At 40.5% G+C, this 25,386-nt stretch overlaps 1 protein-coding gene across 2 annotated transcripts in view; it reads left to right on the top strand.

The window, feature by feature from the left end:
* The window catches only part of vav3 (vav guanine nucleotide exchange factor 3), a 99,829-nt gene that overhangs the window by 61,212 nt on the left and 13,231 nt on the right, over nucleotides 1-25,386 (top strand). For both annotated transcript variants that reach the window (XM_080865742.1, XM_080865743.1), the window contains exons 15-24: nucleotides 2,149-2,258; nucleotides 8,352-8,453; nucleotides 10,885-10,976; nucleotides 12,877-12,899; nucleotides 13,612-13,630; nucleotides 17,079-17,209; nucleotides 20,789-20,854; nucleotides 21,481-21,515; nucleotides 21,630-21,746; nucleotides 24,986-25,073. In XM_080865742.1, coding sequence (XP_080721868.1) covers nucleotides 2,149-2,258; nucleotides 8,352-8,453; nucleotides 10,885-10,976; nucleotides 12,877-12,899; nucleotides 13,612-13,630; nucleotides 17,079-17,209; nucleotides 20,789-20,854; nucleotides 21,481-21,515; nucleotides 21,630-21,746; nucleotides 24,986-25,073 — 783 coding nt within the window. The remainder of the gene's footprint in view (nucleotides 1-2,148; nucleotides 2,259-8,351; nucleotides 8,454-10,884; nucleotides 10,977-12,876; nucleotides 12,900-13,611; nucleotides 13,631-17,078; nucleotides 17,210-20,788; nucleotides 20,855-21,480; nucleotides 21,516-21,629; nucleotides 21,747-24,985; nucleotides 25,074-25,386) is intronic.

The raw sequence follows: 25,386 nt of genomic DNA, 5'->3' as shown, positions 1-25,386 counted from the left end.
AGAACCTCCATCAAACCAGCGGCATTTATGTGCAAGTCATCTGGAGGTAAAAGAGTCTTAAACTCCTTTAACTCATAAGCCAAATGCAAACAACAATAAGAAAACTTTTGCCAAATTACCGTCATTGTGTGAAAGCCAACTTCTCAATGCTATAGCCTACGGTTTTGTAGCAAATAATCAAAGCTCAAATAATTACATGCAGGGCGTCACAAACATTCACAACAACTGTCGCCTCAAGGTGCTTTATATTGTAAGGTAAAGACCATCGATAATACAGAGAAAACCCCAACAACTTGACCACCCCATGTGAGCAAGTGCTGGGCGACAGTGGAAAGGAAAAACTCCCTTTTAACAGGAAGAAACCTCAAGCTAAACCAGGATCAGGGAGTGACCTGTTGGGGGTGGGAAGGACAAAAGATGATCAGGAGGGGGAGCTGGGGTTCAGGAGGCAGCACGGAACTAAAGGGTCGGTTATTTGATCCCTGGCTACGACTAACTGCATCGCTTCCAGTAGATCCAACACGTGTGAATCTTAGACAGAGCACATAAAAAGGCTCTGTGATTGGATTTGTAGCCACAATTTCTTGAGTGCTCAGCTAAAATCAAAAAGTGCTACATTAATACCAGACTAGTACAGAGTTCAAATTAGGCTGGATTATATCTCAAAAAGGTAAATGCTAATGCTACTGCTAATGACGCTTAGCATCTTCTGAGTGTGTAAACAGCTAGTTGTAAGGAAAGATTACTGCTTTACTGTCAACATTACTGTTGGACAATATTCCCTCAATGTTGTATCAAGATGTTTTTTAATGAAATTTGCAATACTGCAATTTTTGATAATACAGAAGGTTTTTGTAGTTGCTCCCTTTCTAGATGCTAAATTGTTGTGAGGCTGGGATGCAGCTCTCACTCTCAGACATGTTTGGGCTTGTCTCGTTGTATAAACATGTGAGTGGCTATATCATTAATATCACAGTGTTACATCTTTTTGTCACATAAAAATGCCCAAAACACTGTCAAATAATACAGTATATTGCTTTTCGCAAAAAAATTGCCTATTACATGTTTAATTATAAGTCAGTGTGTTGTAGCTGGCACTTTGCTAATTATCATAGGTGTTTCTGTCTTTAATGGAGTGTTTCCGGGAGTACGGGGGAAAAAATAAAGAGTGAATTTTGAATATGTTTCATGAGTATCGAGTAGATCTACTCATGTATTAATGTAGCAATGACTTTTGAGTACTCATGGGTCTGAACTCCACCACCAGTTAGTCTCTAGCATTTTATAATCTTTCTGAAATACCACAGTTCACTCTCGACATTGATTCACATGACAAAGATATAAGCATGGGTCAAAATAATTGATATTTTGGCAAGATCCACAAAGAAATATTTGACATTATAAGCCTTGGTGTGTAATCCTTTTGAATGCCAAGCAAAAGCATAGGAACTGACAGAAAGACAGACAAGCACCTCCTGCAACTCTTTACAAATTGGTAGCTAGATGATATCTTTGCTGAGTGCAAGTGTTGGTGTCCACTGGGAATGCTTCTGTAGAGCGCTGCTTTCCTTTTCTCTTTTCATTCAATAGAGAAGATGAGCCGCTGTGCTTCGCTGACAGCGCTGTGAGTTTGGCTTGTTTTTAGCTTTCAGAACTGAGTGCTACAAGTTCAAAACCACAACTGCGAGTCATAAAAAGTGCATCTCTCGAGCATCTGTCTTGTAATGTTGTCTAAAAAAACCCCAGATGCCTGTGTTGACACAGAGGCTAATGGACTAATATTTAGCCTTTGAAGTGGATAATGGTAACAGATTACAGGCCTGTTCACTACTTGGGTCTGTGCATGCAGTCTGATGCCTAGCAGTTATATGGCACAGCCACCTCGCACTCATTTTCTCCTTCACGCTCTGCCTCGATGTTTTGTCTCTTTCTGTCATTTCTTCTGCCCTCCAACCCTTCAGCCTTTGTGTTTGCTCTCCCTGAGGCATCCCTCTTTCATTTTGCATCTCTTTGTCTCCATCTGTCTCCCTGCATCCTGTCTCATTCGGCTCTCTCCCGCTCTGTTCGTCTTTCTCCGAAACCCTCCGTTTTTTTATTTGGCATTGTTGCACCTTGTGAGTCAAGTGTTTTTCTTTTTCTCTGTTGCAGTGGTCCTACGGATTCTACCTCACTCATAACCAGGGCCAGAGCGGCTTTGAGTTCTTTTTCAAGACCAAAGACCTGAAAAAGAAGTGGTTGGAACAGTTCGGCATGGCCATGTGAGTGAGCAGCTGCGTCACAACAATGTCAGGACATCAAAATGCCGAGCGCTTTTAGTCCTGTTATTCAAGTTAGGCCACTTGATTTATGAGGAACTTTGTCTCCATCTCCATTTATGAGGAACTTGACACCGTGACACAAAGATGAACAGACGATAGTGTGCGCTAACACGAAACTTTATACTCAGAAAGCTTAACTTGGATGCGTTTCATTAAAACATCAGGTGTCAACCGCATCAACCACCCTTCACCCTGAAATGCATTCATATTTACCCAAAGTGACAAACTGGTTCCAAGAAAGTCAAACTAGTGCTTCACTTGTAGAGCCAAGAAAGAAGACGCAACCAGCTGTATTCTCTGACTCACAATTAGATAATATACTAGGAAGGGCAGTATTACATTATTACATGAAGAAGCAGACTTTATTTTCATATGGAGTCTTATCCCATCACACAGTACACACAGTTACTTTCATATTTCATTATAATCATTGAAATGCAGCCACACAAGGACACTAGCTGCTGTATACTTCAGTCTAAGTGAAGATGGTTAGGGAGGACTGTGAAGCCCACGTGAAACACGAGTTACAGTAATCTGTATGTAGACCTCTGCATCATTAGTGTAAAAAATGAACAATACATTTAAAATAATAAATTGCACAAAGTGTCAGATATAGCAAAAATTATTAAAACTTACAATTAAAACCCACATGTGCAAATTAATATTTAATTTAATTTAATTTTTTTAGTTTGTCAGAAGGTTAAATAAACAGTTGACATTTAAAAAACAAAGAATTTTATGACATTTACAGTATTTCGTGATTCAGACTTTAAAGTGGGTGTAATAAAATCTCCAATTGGCTGATTCAGATTTTTTGCAGCTTCTCAGATGTAAGATACAGGACTGGATGGATTCAGAGATGTTATGTTTAAAATTCAAATGCTGTTAAACAATAATACCAAGATTGTTAGTAGAAGATGTGATTCGGGGCCGACACAAGAATATCAGATGCAGAGGTGCCGAAAGTACAGATAGCTCTGTACTTAAGTAGAAGTACAGATGCTACTATTGGAAAATACTCCACTAAAATTTGAAGTACTGATTCAACTTCTTTACTCAAGTAAAAGTGAAAACTTTGAGTATTTTCTCTGCAATCAAAGTAAGAAAGTAAAAAGTAGCTCTTTCGAGGACATTTATACCTGATGTGTTTGTGCAAGGCTAACTGAACCTTGTGGTATATTGATGTAATAATAAATAATATTAGTAGATACATTTCAATTCTAATAAATGTACTCGGCTTGAATCAGTTAAGTAGAAAATGAACAGAGAAAAGGAAAGAAAGTCAAAAATAGCTCTATTTTCTGTTGTGTACTTGCATGTCTTTATCTGTAAACAGGAAAATGAGTAAATCTGGTGATTCATACACAAACAGGATTGCCTGTCATGTGTTACTGTTTAGGCTCAAATCCATTTAATAATGACTCCCCTCAATGTCAAAGCAAAAGTAACGAGCCCGTTTTGAAAATGTAAGGAGTAGAAGTACAGTTATTTGCTTCAAAATGTAGGGAGTGAAAGTAAAAGTACAGACACCTGATCATTCTCCTGAAGTACAATAATGAAGTATTTGTACTTTGTTACTTCCCACCTCTGCTGAGATGGAGTAAAAGTTGAAATCTGTAATTATTCCAATTATTATTCCAATCTGTTATAAAAACTTTTTTTTAAATCACTGAGGTTGTTGTGATTGTTTTGATCGTCAGAACAGCAAAATTAGGCGGTGCCACTGCTGTTAGGTAGATGGGAGCCTGCATATAGGAGAGGAGCTGGTGAAGACAGGTAGTTATTGTTATATATTATGACGTGTCTGTCACATAAGTATGATGACAATCTACAGTGACAACTTCACACACTGACTCTTGGCCAAGAACCCCGTCTCAGCATACTTAAACACAAGCAGAACCCCTGCACAGTGATGTGCCTTTTTAGGGCCGATTTTCATTGTGTGAAAGAATAAAATAGAAAAATCCTGCAGAAATCTTCTTGGTATCACTTGACCTTTACTGTTTTATCTGACTTTTCCTTTTTTGTTGCATTTGGGACTCCAGTTGAACTCTGTTGGAGTCACTGCACGCTGACAAACGATGCTAAAAGGGCCTACCCAGTGCCTTACAATGTGAAACCTGCAGGTCCTGACCAAGCATGAGTGATAGTCCTGCACAATGATGCGATAATGCACAGTGTAACAGCACGGGGCTCAAACATGAAATAAAGCTGTGATTCTGTTAATCAGGATTATTGTAATTTTATTTGTCGAGACCAAGAGGTGCACCAGAATCCCTCTTTCAAAACGGAGAAAGAAAAACACTGAGGGCAGAGGCTTAGACAGGGAAGTATTACAGTGCAGGACAGTGTTATATTTAGTGAAGTTTTGGGCACCAACACTGATGAAATGAATATGACATCTACAGAGCCACAGAGGAGATTATACAGATGTTTTCACACACTAACTGGTTTTCCTCCAGCTGAGTAAACATGTGTAAATATATTACATAAATATACGAAGTATTTGATCAGTGTTAGTGGTGCTGACTTTATGTGAGTATTTATCTGCCAAATCAGACATGCGGCGCTACCTGCTGTGGTGACCCCTTGTGAATAAGTGAGCAGCTGAAAGTGGCTTTAAAGTGTAAAAGACCAACACCCCCTCAGAAGTGTGGAGGGCCACGAGTGCCAAAATGAATTAACTAAATACATAATTAAATATAATTAAATATGTAATTAATTAATTAATTAATTAATATAGTAATTAATAGTAGCAGAGATGACAAAAGTACAGACATTTTCCTCTGTAGGACAGATGCCAACAACTTATGGACACCTCAGTCCTGTTGTTGTGCCAATAAAACAAACAAAGAAAAAATCCTGCCCATGTTAACTCCTGACTATGGCGCATGGTTTTGCCTCTTTTATCTCTTTTTATGCGACATGCTCTGGTGAGTAATACACGAACAGGATTTCCTTTCATGTGTTACTAAATGCTCATAGTGACGTGAAATAATAACTCCCCTCAAACACGTCATGGCCATTGATCAAAGACCACTGATCAATGGCCATGAGTACCATGTCAGTCACAGCATTGTAAGATGGTGAAAGACGTACCCTTAGGCCCCCTCCTCGATTCAGAGGTGGTCTTTCCCTTTTCACATAAATAGCCTCGTTGACTCCGTGCTCAAGCCAGTGTTCCTCCCTGTCCAGGATGTGTACATCCTTATCACTGAAAGAGTGTCCACTGGTCTGTAGGTGTAAATCACCTTTTGGGAATTACTTACCTGGATGACTGAGCATGCATCAAGACATTTAAATAATAATATATGTATTTATCTCTAATTAATTATTGACAGATTTTAATTTTTTTTGATTTTTTTTTTAAATTTACTTCATTTTGGCACTCTTGGCCCTTCATACAGAAGCAGTATCAGTTTTATTATCATTAAATAAACATTAGTGTCATTAAATCTGTGGATTACTACATTTTCCTATAGATCGATGGCATAGGGCAGCTGTTATTGTATTAGTTTGTTGTTACACTTCTCACTGTAGTGAGTTGACAACAGTCTGCTTCTCCTGCAGGCTCTGCCTCAATTAAAACATAAAAAATAAAAAAAAACAGACAACAATAGGACAAAATCTGTGAAATAACATCTTCAAGAAGGTATCAGGAAGTGAGGATCAAAAACATGAAGTGATGTGAAACTGAGAAAACTGGAGCTTTGGTTGATTAATATTTGGGGCTCAGCTAACGAGCTATGAGACTTGAGAGGCGTTGCCAAACAGCGACGCGCTCCCACGGCGATGCTTAATAGATGATCTGTGAACAGTTGTTTTCTTACTCGCTGCCTTTGTGTCCAAACCACCCAGAATTTACTGCTTGACTAAGATTTAGCAGCCACGAGAGGTGGTCACACCGTGTATGTACCGAAGCAGGGAAATGAAAATTCAACATAAACCTTTGCTTGAACAGCACACAGTAAGGGCTCTATCCTTGAAGATAAATTCAAATGAAGTCACACTGTGAGTTTATAAGTCTTTAAAATCGAGGCTCAATTTCAAGTCAGGTTTACGCTGCACAATGTTGCACTGGATAGCTTTACAAGCTTCGAATCGAAGAAAAAATGAAGCTGTGCAAATGTTTTTACAATGACACAGTTACAAATTTCATCTATTTTAAATTCTGTATTTTTCAAGCAGACCTCCTTCTGGTACACAATTTCTAGCCAGTGACAGTGTTGACCTCAAAGCTGATGTCTTGGTTGACCCGGGTACAGAAGAGAAGACAGCACTGAAATTCCCCTTTCTGCTATTTTATTCGGTCTCAGCCCTGTTTGTCCTGTTTTCCACTGAGCATGTTGTAGCCCATTACCTTAGTCTGAGATTAAGCACTTGTACATAAAAACCTAAATTCTTATGTAAACACTTATGCCGAAAACAAAGAGATGACCTCTGGAAGATAAATATATGGACAAAGCTGAGACATGTCTTTCTTTTCTTGTTTCCTTTTTGCTTTCCTCCGTACTCCCACCCATGCAACCATGTCCCAAGGGGCCGAGTACACCTCCCGTGTTCACTCCTAGTAGACCTTGGCTGTGTGCTTGCAATTCTCTCCTTCCCACTTCAAAGAAGCGTGTCAGGGAAATGTTGCTGTAGCCATGGAGGAGTTTGTTGGCTGCAATTATAAGTGGGGGGAAAAAATGTACTTTTTTGTTCTTTGAAATTGACATTTTCATCAAAGAGCGCAGCTGATTGGAAAGTGTAACAAATAGGGGAGCAAGCAAGAATTAATTTTCATTCACTAATTGACTGAAGAGTGGTCATTGTATATTCTAGTTTGATTTTTGCTAATCAGGTACATCCATAACTTGTAGGCTTAGAGTTAAACAAAAGTTTGTTGTGCAGTACTGTGCAAAAGTCTTGAGCTACCCCTCTTTTTTTAATTCCATGGAGTCGCACTTCTTTATTATTATTTTTTTAAATTGTGATTCCAGACACCTCAGCAAATAATCAATTTTAATGGTATCTTTAGCACTTTGTAACTAGCCTCCTACACGTAACTTGTTCCCATTTTTTTGTTGAATCTATGAAAAATGCCAAAGATTACACAGTTTGACAGGAATAAAACGGTAATTTTGTAACAACAAGCTAATTCCCAAAGAGCTATTAGCCAAAGACTTGCATCTCTGCATGGTGTGCAGTCTACCCTCAAAAAAGTTGAGGAAATTAGACAAGTGGAGAACAAAAAATTAGAGATAGAGGTCTTCCACTTCAGTAGCAAACAGTATCTAAAGAAACAGATAAATAATGTTTAGAAATGTGGAAAAAAACTGAAGTAGGCTGCGCTATGCCAAATTTGATAAGAACATGACTGAAAATCTTTTGCAAAAGATCTTAATTTGAAACTTTTGGTTCAAACTATTGAATGTATGGAGGAGGTCAGTAGTGAGGTACAATAGTTAGTATCTAGAACAATCTGTAGCAATCTGGTGGACGCTCTGTCATGGGTTGAGGCTGTATTCAGGCAGTGGCGCTGGAGGTCTTTCAAAATTGATAGAATTTTGAACTCAGTATTTTCAGATTTTGATCCACCAATACAATACAATGACATCTGGAGAGCCTCTGATTGGCAGTGGCTCAGTTTTTCAGCATAGCAATGATCCCAAACACACTGCCAATACAGTAAAAACATACCAAGATAGAAAAAACCCACATAATTGGACACTATCAGCCTTTATACATGTTCGTCCTGACCCAGGGTAACATTTATAAAGAAAACAGAATGGGTTTAGGATTGAGCCCTGGGGGACTCCACGTATGAAGGGGTGCAGATGAGGTTGTTAATATGAATTCTAAGTAAGTGCAATGTATGATGAAAACCAGTGATGCCATCTCATTTCTGTAATCTGTTAGTAAGAACAGAATGATCAGTGGTGTCAAAAGCTGCAGTTTAGCATTACATTAGTGCCCGATGTGCCTGGTTTATACGGAGTAAATTGAGATGTCTGTGAATCTAGTATTTATCGTGCATTGTATCTCTTTTAGATCCAACATTCGGCCAGAGAATGCGACCAACAACCACCATGAATTTCGTATGCACACCTTTGAAAGAATCACCTCCTGCAATTCTTGCCACATGCTGCTTAGGTAAGAGATTGCTATCCCACACACACACACACACACACACACACACACACACACACACACACACACACACACACACACACACACACACACACACACACACTGTACAAGCAGAACAAAATCTGCTTTGAGGCTATTGGCAGACATAAAGACTGAGGCGCTGTGGACCCTTTCCCTTCAGACAACTGTCAGGATTCCTTTGAAAGACCTCGGCTCTTCCTGTTCCTCTCCAGTGTACCCTAACAATCTATTCGTCACTTTGCCTTTGCCCCTCTTCTTCTCTGCACATGTGCCTTGGCTACACAAAGTTCCTTTTGAATTCACTGAATGGTATCGGCACCCAAAGGACCGCGGCTCATGGTCTCTCTCACAGTGGGAACGACTGAGTGGTCTCACCTTCCACAGACGGTGAAGAAAAATGTCTGTCACACTTCAGCACTTCTTCAAGGCAATGGATGGGGAACGGGGACAAGATTATTGCACTGTGAATATACAGAGCCATGCAGCAGATTCACCAACAGAATAATAAAAATGTCTGAAGTGTATCTTTTCTTTTTTAGGACGCTGGACTGCATCTTTTATCATACCTCAAGTTTTTCCTCTAATAGTTATTCTTCCTTTAGAGTATTGTGTTACGGCTATTGTTCCAGAGCTCTTCATTTATCTCTAGCTGTGTGTATGCATTTGAATGGAGTCACTGAGAAGTCACATTTATCCTGTGACTGTAAGATTATTTTCTAAAACTTTAAAGTATTTCTTAAACAAGACTGGGATCTACTTTACCTTGTGTAGGGGAGAGTGTGGGTAATTGTAACACACCAAATTCCTCAAAGCAGAAAGAAGCCAGAGTGATTACACTTATTCTGCACATGCTCATTTGCATTCTGTGTCTGCCTGTGGAAGATACAGAGATTACTTTGGCAGAAATTCTCAGGGCCGAAACAAAATTTTGATGTAAGAAAGTCCATTTTTGGATCGACAGCATTTCTCTTCTGCTGCCTAATGTTTAGATGATTGTGAATTTAACCTTGCATCAATTTTATCTGTAGATTAACGTGAGAGCAGGGGAGCTATTGTAACACTCTGGCTTCTTTCTGCGACAGACAAAGCGTGATCTCCTCGTGTTTTAATGCTTTACATCTCAGATGTCCCTGGACTGGGACCATGGTGTACCTGTTATTATTGTAGCTGCCACCATTTGTCAAAGGCTGTCACCTTTAGTGAAAAGGCCACCAAACACTAGTTTGATTCAAGTGGGTTTGGTGTTAAAAGAGTTGAAATAATGTTGGTGTTTGCTGAGTTGCTCTTATTTGCTCTCCAAATACAAAGTTGCTTTTAAATTTCTCTTTGGTCCAGTGATGAGGATAAGAAGGCTTATTGTATTTCAGAATTTAATTTAAATGTTACTCGCAGAGCTCAAGGTTGTTTATTTTTGTCTTACGCTTGTCGCTGATGTTTCTTCAGGTAGAAGGAGGGCTTAAGAGGTTACATTCGCTTTCCTGCTTCGCTCTCCAAATAAGAAAATAAGTCTTTGCTTTCATCTCGTTATGTTTTTTAGAGTTGTCCTTCCATCCTATTCCCATAAACAGTGTGCAGCAGAAACACAGTGAAAAACGTTAGCTTGGACTCAAGCTTAAGGATAAGCACACTTGATTTTAATGATTAAAGGTCAAAGGTCAGGGTGGCCATGAAAATTCTACACCGTGTTTTAGGAACTTGTAAAAAGATAAAATGATACTTTACATCTAAAATGGTCACGAGGAGACCGTGATCATGGTTGGTTGAATGCTGAAGTATCATAGAGCTTAGTAGCTTCTTTGTAGCAACATTTACATTCAAGGCCTTGTCTACTGTTAATGCTTCGTGTCAGATCAACCATGTGACCACACACATAAGATCAGCGACTGTTTTATCTGTATATCTCGATGTCCCTCTGGTGGCTTAGCCATCTGCTGAGCAATTGGCATCCTCAATCCATGGACGCTTAAAATAGGTGAGGAAGAAGTTAGTAATTGTAACAAATTTGAAACAATCTGCCCTTCAACTAAACTGGCAACTCCCCCCCAATTGTTTATGAGGCATTTCACTCAACACCCCAAATGTCACAAGTCATGTCGGTGCAAATGGAAGTAAGGTGATCGCCACAGTCCTCAGGGTTACACTATCAAGCTGCCATAAATGTCAAACTTCGCAGCACCCCTAAATGAAATGGAAAGGCAGTGCTGCAGCGTCAGTCAGTATAAATTATTTGCACAGGTTGCTTTGCAAACTATACAAACTGACAGAAAAAAAGGCAGCGAACTTTTCCACATGACACTGAATCCTTTGACCGCCTGCAAACACGCAGCTCCGATTATTTTGTTCCTCCACAGGCATTACTGCCCCTGTTTGTGACTGCCATGTATTCTTATGATGAACTTTCCTGTGTCTGCAGGGGCGTCTTTTACCAGGGCTACTGGTGCTCCAAGTGTGGTCTAGGTGCCCATAAAGAATGCCTGGGCCGTTTCGGCTGCTGTGGAAAAACAGGTAAGTTTATTGCACGACCCCAGATCGAGTCTGCAAAACTTCTGCACCACGCGACTCACAGCTGCACGTCACCGAGTGAAATGTTTTTAAGAGGAGACAGTAAATCTAATTGCACGAATAGCACTGCACCTTTATGGCCGCATTAACACGATGACAGATGACGCAAAGTGGCGCATAAAACCTGATGTACGAGTGTCTTGTGACAACTTATGGGCATGGGTGGGATTTGTTGCGGTGCGATTTGAAAAAAGAAAGCGCTGCACTGTGGCATTCTAAACAGGACGAGGGTTTGTTACTTTGCACGTGTCCTTGCGCCTCTGCACCAAGGTCATCCACGTATTCGATCGCTACTGCAGTCGCTCATTCTGAAGCTCCCTCGCTTCCCTGGCTGGTTTTGACACTTCAGAGCACCTTAAAGGCAATGTCACTGTGTGTCATTGCACATATTCCCCAAACCTAATAGTAGTTTTACTGAGGAGTTTAAGAAACTCCTGACTTTGTTATTATGCCCCTGTTGTGTATCTGTCACTCAGCTCCCTGTGCAGAAGCGCTGACAGCTCTGAGAGACATGGAGGGAAAACTTCAGACATGTGGAATCAAACAAAGGCCTTCAGAAACCCAACATGTTGTCCTTTGCGTGCGTGAGTGAGTGCGTGCGTGTCTATGCGTGTGTGTTTGTCTCAAAGTGAGCGCGAAGGGGCGAAAAACTAAATTCACTTTGTTTAAGTTTCTTTTTTAGGTTTTGAGAGTGCACGAAAAAAACTCTGCACAATATTTTTACAAGCAATTTTTACAGCCTGAAACAGCCTGTTGCAATTGCATGAGGGTGTGTTTGTATTCCCCGTGGCAAGCTGCCAGCTCCTGTTGGACCTGGCATCTGTCATGGTGCTATCAGGTCGCAGAGGCAATAACGCCACTGCCAGGCCCACCTGGGCACACTGTGTACCTGAGTAGATTGGGGCGACACCAGTGGCTGGGATGTTGGCTTGAATTCGCCCTCTCATTACTCCACACAGTATTCAACCTCTGCCGGTGCAGGGAATATATGCAGGGCTGTGGACCAGCATTTCATAGCACACTTATATCAAAATATTGTAAGAGATGTGGAACTTTCCTTGCAGAGGATAACTATAAGAAGAAGTGGTCCACTTCTTCTTATAGTTATCCTATATATTAGCTAGCTCTTTATTCTATTTATTTATTTATATCAATACACCAGAGGTTTTGCTACGTGTGCAAACACGCAATCACAGTGAACGAACGTTTTTGTGCTGCCTGAGTGTATCTGTCTGTGCGTGCAAGAGGGAGAGAGATAAGCCATTGTTTACTTGCATTTGTCCCTGTTATCAGCTCACTCGCTGTGATTTTGCATAACAGGTCATAGTTCACTTTAGGAACTGAGGGAGGCGTGCGTATGTGTAAACCCTGCTTGCATGTGCACAGGTGCTTTAGGTACAGAGCGTATATTTGTGGCTTTCTGCCAGTTAGCCCGCCTGTGGAGGTATGCAATAGTTCTGTTTGCACAGGTACCAAAGTGTGTTTGCGTGTGTGCACAGGCATGCGGTTGTGTGCATGCACAGAGGGGTGTAACCCATCCCAGAGGGAGCCAATGAAAGAAACTGGTGGAGCAAAACCCACAGGTCTACCCCCCCACCCACCACACCCCACCTCCTTGCTTGCTTGCTCGCTCCTTCCCTCCCCACCCCCTGCTTCGTTACCTCCTTTATTCTGGCTGTCAGGTAGTGGCAGCGCAGCAAAACAAAGTGAGCCGCGGTCAGACATGAGCGTCCGCCTTCTCCACTAATGAGGGAGTGTTGCCTTGTACCGATGAGTGTGTGCAAGTGTTTGCGTGCACCCGCTAACCCGTCATTCACTATGCCTGTTCTCAAACTTCTTTCAGATTCCGGCTCCGTCAGAACTCAGGTGAGCTTCTGCTATGTGTGTGTGTGTGTGTGTCTGCTGTTTGTCTCCTCTCCAAAGCTTTGCTGCACTTTGAAAACTGCTCTCTCCTGCAGCTATTTGCCAAGGAGACTCCAATTGACTTTAGTTGTTGCAGCCCTGCCTGATGCCAAACTAGAATGTTTGGGGAGATTTTTTTTCGAGTTGTGTGTGCTGCTTCTGAAACTGTTTTGCACTTTACTGCTACAATGCTTACAAGTAACCCCAAGCAGGAAATTAAACTGCTTGCAGCACTTTACTTTAGTAGTATGACAGCAACTGTGGCTGTGGCTGAAACTGTACTTTGTGGCTAAGAGTTTTGTGCACTTTTGAAGTTTGTTTATTTCTGGTTCTGATTCAGAAATGCTCTTAAGCACAGGTTTAATTATTTCTGCAACTTTAAAACTTGCTCCTGGAGTCATGAGACATGAGCCTATGCCAGTCTAACCATATAAGGTCTGTATGTGGGGGTTAGCAGGCCAGATTCAATGCAACTTCACACTTAATGTGTAAAGTAGTAAGTTTCATAACTGATTTATTTTTGAAGCGTGTACAAAATGATGCAGGTTGCTTGTTTAGGTGCTTGAGATGGAGAAACTGATGAACTTTGACCCAAAATGCATTTAATGAATACAAAAAAATGTTGTTAGTCCGTCCCTGTAAGTCTATGTCTAACGATGTTTCTGTATGTTTACAGGGCAAAGATCGAGATCCAGGTAAGAAAATTTCACATCTCCCAACATCCCACTACCTCGCATATGCCATCTTTCCTTACTCAGGAGGGAAATTATTCATCTTAGACAGCTATTGAGATGCACTAATACTGTCTGTCAGCCTGCTGTATACTGTAGGCTGTATAGGCTGAACAAGCTTTGTTTACTAATGTTTCACTTGATGGGTGTCACAACAGTCAAGCTATTGTTGTCGATCTATGTCAACAGTATGATGAACATAAAAAGACCCTTTAAACGCAGACTTTTAGGACTTCACATAACAATCTTTTAAACTTTTGTACTGATGTGAAGATATTTTTCCAACAAACCTATTAATGGATTAGGTAAAAAAGTACAAGAGAAAACAAAAACAAGGAAAAACAAAAAATGCCTGAAAGACAAACACTAAAAATGACTTTGGCATTGTGAAAACAAAACCAAGAACAAAAACAAATGTGTTGCATTTTCATGTATTTGAAGGTACATGTGATAGTGACAAAACCAATGTCAGATACATTTTTGGCGAAAAGACACCAGATTGAAGAGAGGATAAAAGGAGAACAGACAACATAAACAGCATCAGTTGAAATTAAAAAATTGCTAGTTCACAGAATATCCAGATAACACTGTTTAATAGCATTTTCCCGATATTATTTTTAGCACCACACAAGTTATCGACTTTTACTAAGATCAACCATGTCACTTCAGTTCCTGTGAGTCCGGACACAACAACTTGTTTTCTCAATAAGGTGACACAGAGTCATCTGAGCACCAGAAATAACATATTCATCCCAGTCCACCACGTAACTGTGCAGAACGTAGCGGGAAAAGAGATGTTATTGACTCGTAAATGTTCTCTAACCAATCAGAGGAGGGATCATTTTACAAAGTAGCTATGTATCAAAATAAGAGATGAATAAGATACTTTGTAACCGTGCAATCATCACACCACACTAAAAATAAAAGATAACCCGTCGGGCTTCAAATAAAACGTCGTAAATGTGAACTATTAGACTACATGCTGGATTAAGATGAGTAAAGGCAGAAAGTGTTCTTGCATCTTCACCAATGTTTCCATCAACGTTTAAACCCAGCATCGTTTGTAGTTCCAGTGTAATTGTAGTTCTGACTGTCATTCACGTCTTGTTCCTTTAGCGTCCCGACCGAGTTGCCATATAAACAAAGACAAAAACAAAAACAACCACGTCGTGTCCTCGTGAGGTTATTTTTAGTCCGTGCTGGGCTTCCTCGTGATTGCGTTCTCCCCCGACTTTACATAACGAGATCACCCAGAAAATATTTCTTAATAATTAAGTGGTTCATCAGGATTGGCAGTAGGTTTGCGTGAAATGCCGCTGGCGTGGTGTCAGCTTGTGTTTTTCCTCGAAGTAGAGGCAACCTTGCTTAGTGAAAGAAGAAGGTGCGCCAGGCAGCTGTTAAGTGGTTTTGCCATTGCAGCTCAGTCTTAATCTATAATCTATAATATCTTTCTACGTAGCACTCATAACTCTTACTCTCATGTATATATGTTTGGCACTGATCACCACCTGCACTCATGTATATATCTTTCTACGTAGCACTCATAATTCTTATTCTCATGTATATATCTCATGTATATCTCATGCACATATCTTTCTTTCTACATAGCACTTTAATTCTTATTGTCTGCACTGAAGCACCGCAGCAATTTCCTAATGTTGTAAACCTCAACATCTGGCAATAAACCCATTCTGATTCTGATTCTGATTCTGATAACTAAAAGAGCCTTGTTAAACTGAAGAAGACCAAACCCAGAATGCATAACTTAGCTAGCAAAGTTACTCCTGCACCTACAGTAAATGTAGCCATTGCACATATGCCTGTCTCCCTCTTTTTGATTTCTGTCTCTCAATCTTTCTGCAAAAGAACATGACTAACAACTGCACCAAGGGGCTCTAATCTCTTATAAACCTGGCTTCAACACTCATTTTTCCACCCCTCCATTCATTATGCTGCAGAAAATCATTTCTGACTGAAGACGCATTAAAATCAATAGGCGTTTGATTGCCCCAGCCCTCGGCGTTTCATAATATTTCAATGCTCCTCTCTTTGTCTATTTTCAAAGGTGCACTAACACGCTGTCCTTGTGTGGATAGGAATGCAATTCATGCCCCCGAGACTCAATTCTCCATGGCCCTGTGTCTTTAGAAGTCCTATTCAGGCAAGATCGCACATGTCAGGCTGCCAGCCACAGTGCTACAGCACTGGAACAGATCCTGAAAGAGAAGCACAACAGATAGAGATGTACAGTATTAGCTTTCAATACAATGTTGTTGACTTCTCTGTTGTTTGCCTGTAGCCCTACGTCTTTCTTCGTGCTATCGCTTTATTATTAATTTATTTTTCTTTATCATAATACTCCAGAACATTATCACCTGATAAGGCAAAGAAAGAAATGCACAGTTCATTTGATTGTGTTGGAAATGATACGAACCTGGGATTTGTTTGCTTGGCATGGGCGGATGCTTCATAATGACAAATTATTCAGTCTCAGTGGATAATAGGATTAATAAGGTATTGAAATCAAATAGTGCCTGCTGACAGCAAATCCAGCTTGATTGTGATGTACTCCACTTTTTAGTGCACGAGTAAACCTTACTGCTGTATATTGGAGTAAATATCTCACCCTGGACTGGTGCAGTTTAATCGAAGAAAAATGTGCGCTCTACATGATTGAATATAGTCGGGAAAATAAGGAAGTGGTTTTTTGTTTTTTTTTGAGCGGTGTTACTGTATTAGTCACATCAAATTACTTTTCATCACATCTCATTAATGCGACAAGATGTGTCTGACTGGAATTCAGTGAAAACTAGCAGAAAACATCATTAAGCAGTAAACAGGGCTCATTGCTGCTTATCTTTTATCTGAGGGCTCGATAGCCTGCCATGCTCCATGGTGTACTGTTGCTTATCTGGAATATGATAATGAATAATGGGTCGAGATGATTTGCAAGGGCAGTGCACTGCTGACAAGAGCTGCATCTGTGTGTGTGTGTGTGTGTGTGTGTGTACAAATGTATACTCCTCTCATTACCACCTGTAATGGGGCCATGAATAGTTTAGTAGAACAAAGACTCACTCAGACTCTCAGACTTGAGGTCACGGCATTACTTTTGATCAATTAATTTGTTTGTGTTACATAAAATTTTCATAAAAATGATCTCACTTTAAAACAGTTGTACCTTGGTCTACAGGATTAATTATAGATCAGTCAGTATAATCAGTATTTTGTTTCCATGACGGCTAATATTTAGGTTTCCAGACTAATTTACCAGACATAGAAATGACCGTCGCTCCCTCTCAGGTTCCAACCACTAATCTGTAGACCTGTATCTAATTCCTATAATATATCGAAAGACACGTTTGTTCACATTTTTCAGACAGTAGTTTCACTCATGCTGTCCATCTTGCAGGTCTGCCCAAGATGCTGGTAATCAGGAACTACTTTGGATCGCCAAGCCCCGCTTCAGGTCCAGCGCTCCACATCCAGACGGGTGACATCATTGAATTAATCTGCGCCGACATTCACAGCCCCTGGTGGCAGGTCAGAGGTCACGCTATCTCTTAATTACTCATTTTGCAGAACTGTAAAATGGACGCGCTGTGTTTAAATCTTCAATTTCCCCCCCCTACTGTCGCTCCATCTAACCTTTATCCCCGCCTAATATTTCATAATGGTTTTAGAATAATATATGATAAGACACAGTTTGTAGCTACGTCCTGTTCATCTACTTCCTCATCGGTCAAATATATGTTTGTGGACGTTTCATGAGTTATACCTGCGCTTTGCTTTTCCTTTTAGCAAATTCCATTTCTTGCTCAGGCAAGCTGTTTGTGTGCGGAGAATTCTTGCTAACAAGCTTCATGGAAAAGTGAAATTCTAAGAAAGACGAAAACACCCACAAGCAATTATTCACACAACGCGGAACTTCTCATAAGGAAGCGACACGCCCACACAGTTGTTTTAAGCAAGCAATTATTATTATGCGAAAGCAGCACATGCGATTTAAGCCTCGCAAGAGGAGGGAAGATAAACAGTTTCTTGAAAAGTCGCAGCAGCGCCATGTAGCAGTCACTCACTCTGTCCACGTGAAGCTGAATAAAAGTCATCATAATAATTATACAAGATGTAAGATTTTTACCTGAGGCGCTCAAAAGGGCGTCTTATTGATGCAAACTATTATTGTATTATAATCAGTTTGGAATCCAACAACTCTTACTGCGGTTCATACAAAACAGACAAAATAGATAAAGAATTCAATTAACTGTGTGTAAAAAGGCTTACTGGAGGCAGCTACGGCCTGGCAGCCAGTATGCATTCAATATCCATCACCTTTGTGGCAAACAGACCGTAATCATTTCTGTTCTGGGCTTGTGTGACAAATAGAATCGATCCCTGTAATTTCATTTCATTCAATAGCAACCATCTGTTTACTCTGTCAATGTTACCGGCTCTAAACATTATCAAACTCTTAGCAGCCATGCAGCAGAAAGCACTGCTTTATGCAAGAGCTGATACAACGTCCTGAGGTGGCAGCGATGTGACAGGCGATGACCAGAGCATTGAAAAAAATAGACTTCGCTGCTAGTCTGCCTCCAAGGTGGGCCGCCTCAGACACCTAATTAACACCTAGGACACCCCTAAAACATCAAACTCTGATTGGTGGGGGTGACAGTCAGGAGGCAGCTGATATACAGCTTAGCAGAGGTGGGACCAAGTCATTGTTTTGCAAGTCTCAAGTAAGTCTCAAGTCTTTATCCTCAAGTCTCAAGTCAAGTCTCAAGTAATGTCAGGCAAGTCAGAGTCGAGTCTCAAGTCACTGGTGTAAAAGTCCGAGTCAAGTCTCAAGTCTGAAACTTTGAATTTCAAGTCCTTTCGAGTCTTTAAAAAAAAAAATAAATAAATAATGTTGCAGTTATGCTAAATGTAAATATTAGACCATGTAATTTTAAAATCTGTGTTTTTCTCAACACATGACAAAATAGTGAACTTAGAAAATATACACAAATTGTGAAATTGCACCTCTTTAAAATGCAGCTCAATTAAACCTAGCTCCAAGAATAATTTTCACCGACAGTTCTGAGATAAGCTGCATGTTATTCTTGGATGCGGTTGTAGGACCAGCTTTAAAATCGCATGACAAAAATATCATACACATTAAAAAAAACTGCATCACCAACGTAGCCTGGACAACATTTGCTAGTTAGATGAAGTCAGCTATCTCATCGTAGCATATTTATATGCATATTTATAATCATACGGTTCTTGGAGTGAGTGCATACACTCATGAAGTTTAGTAACTTCAGGTCACTGCAACAAGCCCAGGTACAGTTTACCGACGGATGGGTACAGGACCTTGAAATGCACCGTGTAGAACGAAAGACCATCGTACGTATCATAAGTTTACCAGTCTCACAAATTGTCGTCATAAATACACATTCCTTAACCGTTTATTAATAGGACCTTTGAGCTCAACGGTAATTAATTAGTAGTGGAAATAATTTCTGGTAGCGTCACAGAAATGTAGCAGTGACAATAATACTGTATGCTGTAATCGCACTGGGCAATTAGTGATACAAAAAACCTGTTTTATCCTGTGAATAAAAGTATATGTTTTTGTCAATGTACCATAATAACAGAAGCGAAACGCAATATTGTGTCAGGACAATTCACTATTTATGCACAATAAATAAAGGAGCATAGCGCGACAATTTCTGTTCAGCGCCAGACTTGCTTGTAACCTATATCACCAATTATGTTGTGAAAATGACGCATTAACTACAACAGCAGACTGACCTTTGTGTAAATGCTTGGAGCAGACTAACCTGTGAGCTGGAGTGTTCTGGGACGTTATATTTGGTCTTAGAATGGCTGCAATCCAGGACACCCGTCGCCTCTTTGTTACTTCGGAAACATGGCTCGAACAATTTCTCTTCAACGACGTAATCCGATAACAACCGATCTCTTTACCCGTCGGCTTCCCGTGGCTGTCATGCGACCGGCTATTGCAGTTAATAATACAACAGCTTCTTGCCATTTTTGTGTTTCTTTTTATCGCTGTATAACTGATTTTAATTGAAAGCCTAGTACCGCTTGCCACGAGTTCCCAGAATCCTTTGCGGTTCTACCCGTGAATGACGTCACATTTTCAATCTCTATATAATATGCATGTTAAATTTTATATTTGGGGTAAAATATCAAGTCTTTTCAAGTAAACCGGTTCAAGTCCAATTCAAGTCCCAGGTCATTGGTGTAAAAGTCCAAGTCAAGTCACAAGTCTTAGAACATTTTTTCAAGTCAAGTCTAAAGTCATAAAATTAATGACTCGAGTCTGACTCGAGTCCAAGTCATGTGACTCGAGTCCACACCTCTGCAGCTTAGTGGTGCTAAAGCTGTTGGCTTGGTCATTCTTCTGCATCTATATAAATATAATGCGTTCTTCTCCGTAAGAGAGCCGAATTCGTGCATTTATGCTTTACATAGGCAGGTGGATATGCAAAATATCAACGAATGCTTCAGGTACTATAATTATTATAAGCCTCTGTGTCGCACACAGTAAAGTGACAACGCCGCGTGCACTTTTTTTTTGTTTTCTGCACGCCTGCCTTTTTAGCACCGCCTCAGGAGAATGCCACCCTGCATTTCGCTGCACACACTGACTGAGCATGTGACAAATAAAACCTTTGACTCCTTCACGCTACAGTTAACCACATATTCACTGGGTTTATTGAAGAGACACATTAAAAAATCCCCGCACGATCATTTTACATACCAAAAATAATAATTTTTCATGAATGAACCTACTCGCCGTCGAGACAAAAACACGGCGTCAGGACTGCGCTGTGTGAGGGAGACGGATGCACTCTGGCTTCCACAAAACTCGTGTTTATTTGGACTGCATCTCCCCACTGTTAGTAAATCAAGGCGCTGAGCTTTAAGAGTCTTCGCCATGGGAGGAATAAGGAAGTCATCCTGTTTTATTCCTCATGCCAGGAATTATTTAAATAATAGATAACTGCTGGTGTAAATTTGCACCGCTGCGTTGCAAGGCTAATTGTTCCTGAATTATAGAGATGCAGTCAGCCAGATGTATGTAACGCAATTATCTCTGTGTGGTTTCAGGGCAAAATCCTGTCAACGAAAGAGGTTGGCTTCTTTCCAAGCGATGCTGTGAAGCCTTGCCCCTGCGTAAGTAGCATTTCCTTCCAGTCCTCTTGTAGTTCTAACTCACATTTGGCTACATTTATTCACCAGGCGTGTGGAGATAATTGGGAATTACGCTTATTTTACCTGGCAAAAGTAGAAAAACAACCCACAAGCTTCTATATTTAAAGCACGAGGAGTCCGGGTTGTTTTATGAGACACGAGCAGTTCACCACTTAATTTAAGCAAAGTACAAAATGATCTTTTAAGGAACAAGCAATGCTTCATGTTGTTCAGACTAATCCGGAGAAGGAAGGAAGGAAAAATTCCATGCATCTTCACCGACACGAGGGAACTATGAATTGTTTTGCTGGACTGTCATGTTCTGTTTGATAAAATGAAAATCAGACTCTGTCCCAGCTGCCTTAGGAACATGAGGCCTCCAGTAAATAACAAACTGTTATCACCTTATCTCACTGTTGTAAAGATAAGAAGTGCATTAAGCTGTGTTATTGAGGTTGCACAGTGGAAAAGCTTGTGTTTTATAGAGGAGCGATGCACTCGCTTTTAAACAGGCACCAAGATTTTATTGGAGTGGTTTGTCTGCGTTGTGTCTGATAAGTGTCAGCATCGTGAGAATAACAAAAACACGTGTTCGTGTTTTTTTTCAGGTCCCGAAGCCCGTCGATTATTCCTCTCAACCTTGGTAGGTTCACCAAACAGCCCTCCCACTTTGTGCTGTTTTCACCTTCTTTTATCCACATGTAGTCGGAGTTTTAGTCTTTTTTACAACTGGACCTGTTTGGCTGCTGTGCTGTAGGTTTGCAGGCCCTATGGAGAGGCTGCAGGCAGAGGCGGAGCTTATCAACAGAGTCAACAGCACTTACCTGGTGCGCCATCGCAGCAGAGAGTACACAGAGTACGCCATCAGCATTAAGTAAGTCTGCTACTCTGTGCCACTAATAAAAGTTGCTACCTCAGATGCAGATTTGTGACAGAGGACAGTCAAGACTTGATTCTTGGCCCTCAAATATCAAATATCAGATCAAAGCTTTTATTTCCATTAATTTTAATACATTTTAATGTTGAGCTTGTGCAACAAATTACGTGTAATCAGAGTATGTAAAGTCAGCTGGGTATAAAACATTATTTGACTGTAGTGCCGAAACCTCGATTACCGTAATTGTCGGGCTATAAGCCGCTACTTTTTGCACAAGCTTTGAACCCTGCGGCTTTTAGTCAGGTGCGGCTTTTCTATGGATTTTCCATGATTTTTGTCATATCGTAAGACGATTTGTTTTGTTTGTTCCGCTGTTGTACGGCACTACGTTGCCTGGCGGAAGGATCGGGGTTCAAGAGTGGTATGTTAGTCACATGTCCGTCCGCCAGGCAACGTAGTGCCGTATGAAGTAGCGCGAAAAACAAACTTCAAAGTAGCGCTACGCATTCAGCGGGAGGCGTGGATGACGAGCGGCGATAAACTTGCGAAAAGCAAGTTATGCTCAACTCCACCGGTGGATTCTGACAGCGTGGAAAAGTGCGAAAACATCCACGATCACCAACGGATTTTGAAGGGCTGGACTGCTGCATGATGGAGAGGAGGACACCGCCACGGCCCTTCTGAGGGTGTTCGACTCTGACACTGACAACGAGGATTTCTTTGGTTTTGAAAGTGACAACGAAGGAGAGAAGCGGAGAGTGGATGACGAAGCCATCCTGAGCCTGTTCGTTTCCGACATTGGAGAAGAGGACTTTGGTGGTTTTAGAGCGCAGGAAGAAGAGAAAGATGGTGAATGACTGACTTTTCTTCTTGTTAAAGCCGTGTCACTGCACCTGAGCCTAAAAGGTAGTCCGAATCTATTTTTCTGGTGTGCTGTAGGTTACTGTTATGTACTACATGTGCAAATATGTACCCATAACTTGTTTTTCAAAATATTAATAAAAGGGGTGTGTCTCCAAACAGCCATCTCTTTCCTGACAATTCCCTTTGTGCATATTCTCTTACATATGATAAGTCAACATTGAAACACCTGCGGCTTTTAGTCAGGTGCGGCTAATGTATGTACAAAACAGGATTTCCCCCTGATTTTAGCTTGTGCGGCTAATATTCAGGTGCGCTTTGTAGTCCGGGAAATACGGTAATTGCTTGAATTTTGCATCTTTGTATTAAATGTTGTCGCTTATGAAAGCAGCTTCTAAAAATAGTATCCACAAAAGTAAAAAACAAATAATTCCTTCATATTTTTCTGCAATTTTTGAGTGGGGAGCTTTGTAGTATATAGATTTTATTGTCTTTGTTTTACATGGCAGTGTTTCTTGCCCCACTGTTGTTAGATTCCTCTGATGATGCCTTAAGCCAAGCCACAGTATTGACCAATTGAACTCCCAGCTTTGCTCCATAAGTTGACAGATCGATTTATAGTCCTTTGTAAGGATGATGGGCTTTTCCTCTGAGGTTGAGTCTGTGGTTAACCACAGTGATATGTGTGAGATTTACCAAACCAGATGCCTATCATGGAGCAGCTTCTGGCTTAAGGCACATGTAATAGTATTCATTATGGTTTGACCTAAAACCCACAAAACAGCCTCAGTGGTTTATAATTAGAAGCATACAGCCATTTTAATCTTGGTAATGAGGAATTAACAAAGCCTTAGGGTGCTGGTGACCGTACTGATCTCTGTAACGTATCTCCGTGCTGTGAAAAGAGTCCCGTCATGTCCTCCTGTGGAGCCTCTGAGCTGGAATGCTTTCCTTAACAAGGAGTAAGCATGCTTCTCAGCAAGCAGTGGACACTACTTTGGACTTAATTTGAGTTTTTTTCCCCTCAAAGAAAGGAGCGCTTTCATGTTCCTTTTACGCTGAAGTCTTAATTGCATGTATGCACACAGACACTGAGCTCTGAGTAGCACAGAAAATGAATAAGACTGTTCAAGGTCATTAAAACCTCCCCATGGAGAGAGGCAGGATATAAAGAGGCACGTGTGGCTATGTGGCAATGACCACTGGAAATTATTACTCTCAAATGAAAATGCCCTCTGCTGCATTTCCTGTTTGTCATAGCAGAGCTGGCACAGGATTGTTTTTGATGATTTTGTCCAAATCGCCATGAGGCCTCGGTTACGTTTGAATTAGGCTGTAGCATTGTACCCTCTTATATTCTCCAGAAATAACACACAGTTCTGCCCGCGGAGAAGAGGGTTGGGTTTTTATTTAGCTCTGTATATAAATCATAAACAAGTATTATATTGCTAAAATCTTAAAATCCATAACCACATAATTTCCTCAGGGATTAATAGTTTCCTGTTTCTGATTCTAAAATTTCTGAGCGCATTTTCAAACTGTTACAGGGTTATTTTTTTAACACTAACAGCTAGTACGATTGAAAATGTTTAGCTCTAGTGTGTCACTGTTTGATTTCATTGGATTTCAATTGAATTTTCATGGTTTGACAAAGACATTGAATTGTTATGTTGCTGAGACTAAGATGAAAAGCCCAATATTGTTGACGACTGCGCGCTACACATGTAGCTAAAGCTGAGCACGTTAGCCTAGCTTAGCACAGGCTAGCATAGGATGTGTACCAGTGCTGTGTCACACTTCAGTAAGTGCGCTAAATACAGCAAATCCACCATAAATAGTTACTACACAACTTCAAGTCTTTGGTGTTAGCGTAGCTTTAATAAAAGATGATACAGCAGGTTAATTATTAAGATTTGCTCTCTCTACGGTTTCATCAGTTTATAGAATAAAGTCACTCTTTAAGTTTTGCTGTTTCATCTGTGTTTGCACCAAAAAAGACAATTCTAAAAATACTGAAAGAATCGCATAACCTGAAACAACCGTCATCTGATTTCATGCATTTATGCACAAAAATGTTAAATGGAGTAAAAAATCCCTGATATTGTTGTCAAAGCACCTCTAAAAATGTTTTTTTATTCCTGCAGCCTTAGACCCCTATCAGCCACCCTGTTAATGCAAACACAAACATGCAGCTTTCAGTTACACACATGCGCACACTCGCTCCTGACCACCCATCATTCACATGTCACAAACCTTTGGGATCCTATGCATTACTGCGACGGCCCGGCTCTCCACGGGGGCTAGATGCCGGCCACCGATCGATGGCGGTGATCAGAGAGGGAAATTACACTCATAACTTATTCAATGGCCCACAGGTACAACAACGATGTGAAGCACATAAAGATCCTGACCAAGGAGGGCTCCTTCTACATTGCAGAGAACAAAAAGTTCAGGAGCATAGTAGTGAGTATTTTTCAGTCTTTTATTTTTTTTTTAAACTTCCACCACTGCAGTTCATAAATAAATAATCCTGTTCACTTAATGAAGTGTCAAAAACCTGAATTTTATTTCAGCAATGTGCACAAAAATAGCTATGATTAGAGCCGTGTTTATACTGACCCGAGGGCTTCAGCCTTATAGAGTCCAGAGCATATTGGAAAGGTTTACCATTTATGTGCCAGTTACTGAGGTTTTCAATATAATATTAAGATACTGGTTGCAAAACCAAATTTAAAAGGATATGGTTAAAGGCAACTTTTATTTGCTATAACTGGGG

This window comes from Rhamphochromis sp. 'chilingali' (assembly GCF_963969265.1).
Source record: "Rhamphochromis sp. 'chilingali' genome assembly, chromosome: 18".
Lineage (NCBI taxonomy): Eukaryota > Metazoa > Chordata > Actinopteri > Cichliformes > Cichlidae > Rhamphochromis > Rhamphochromis sp. 'chilingali'.
The sequence above is the reverse complement of the archived record's forward strand: the minus strand, read 5'-3'. Positions and strand labels throughout refer to the sequence as shown.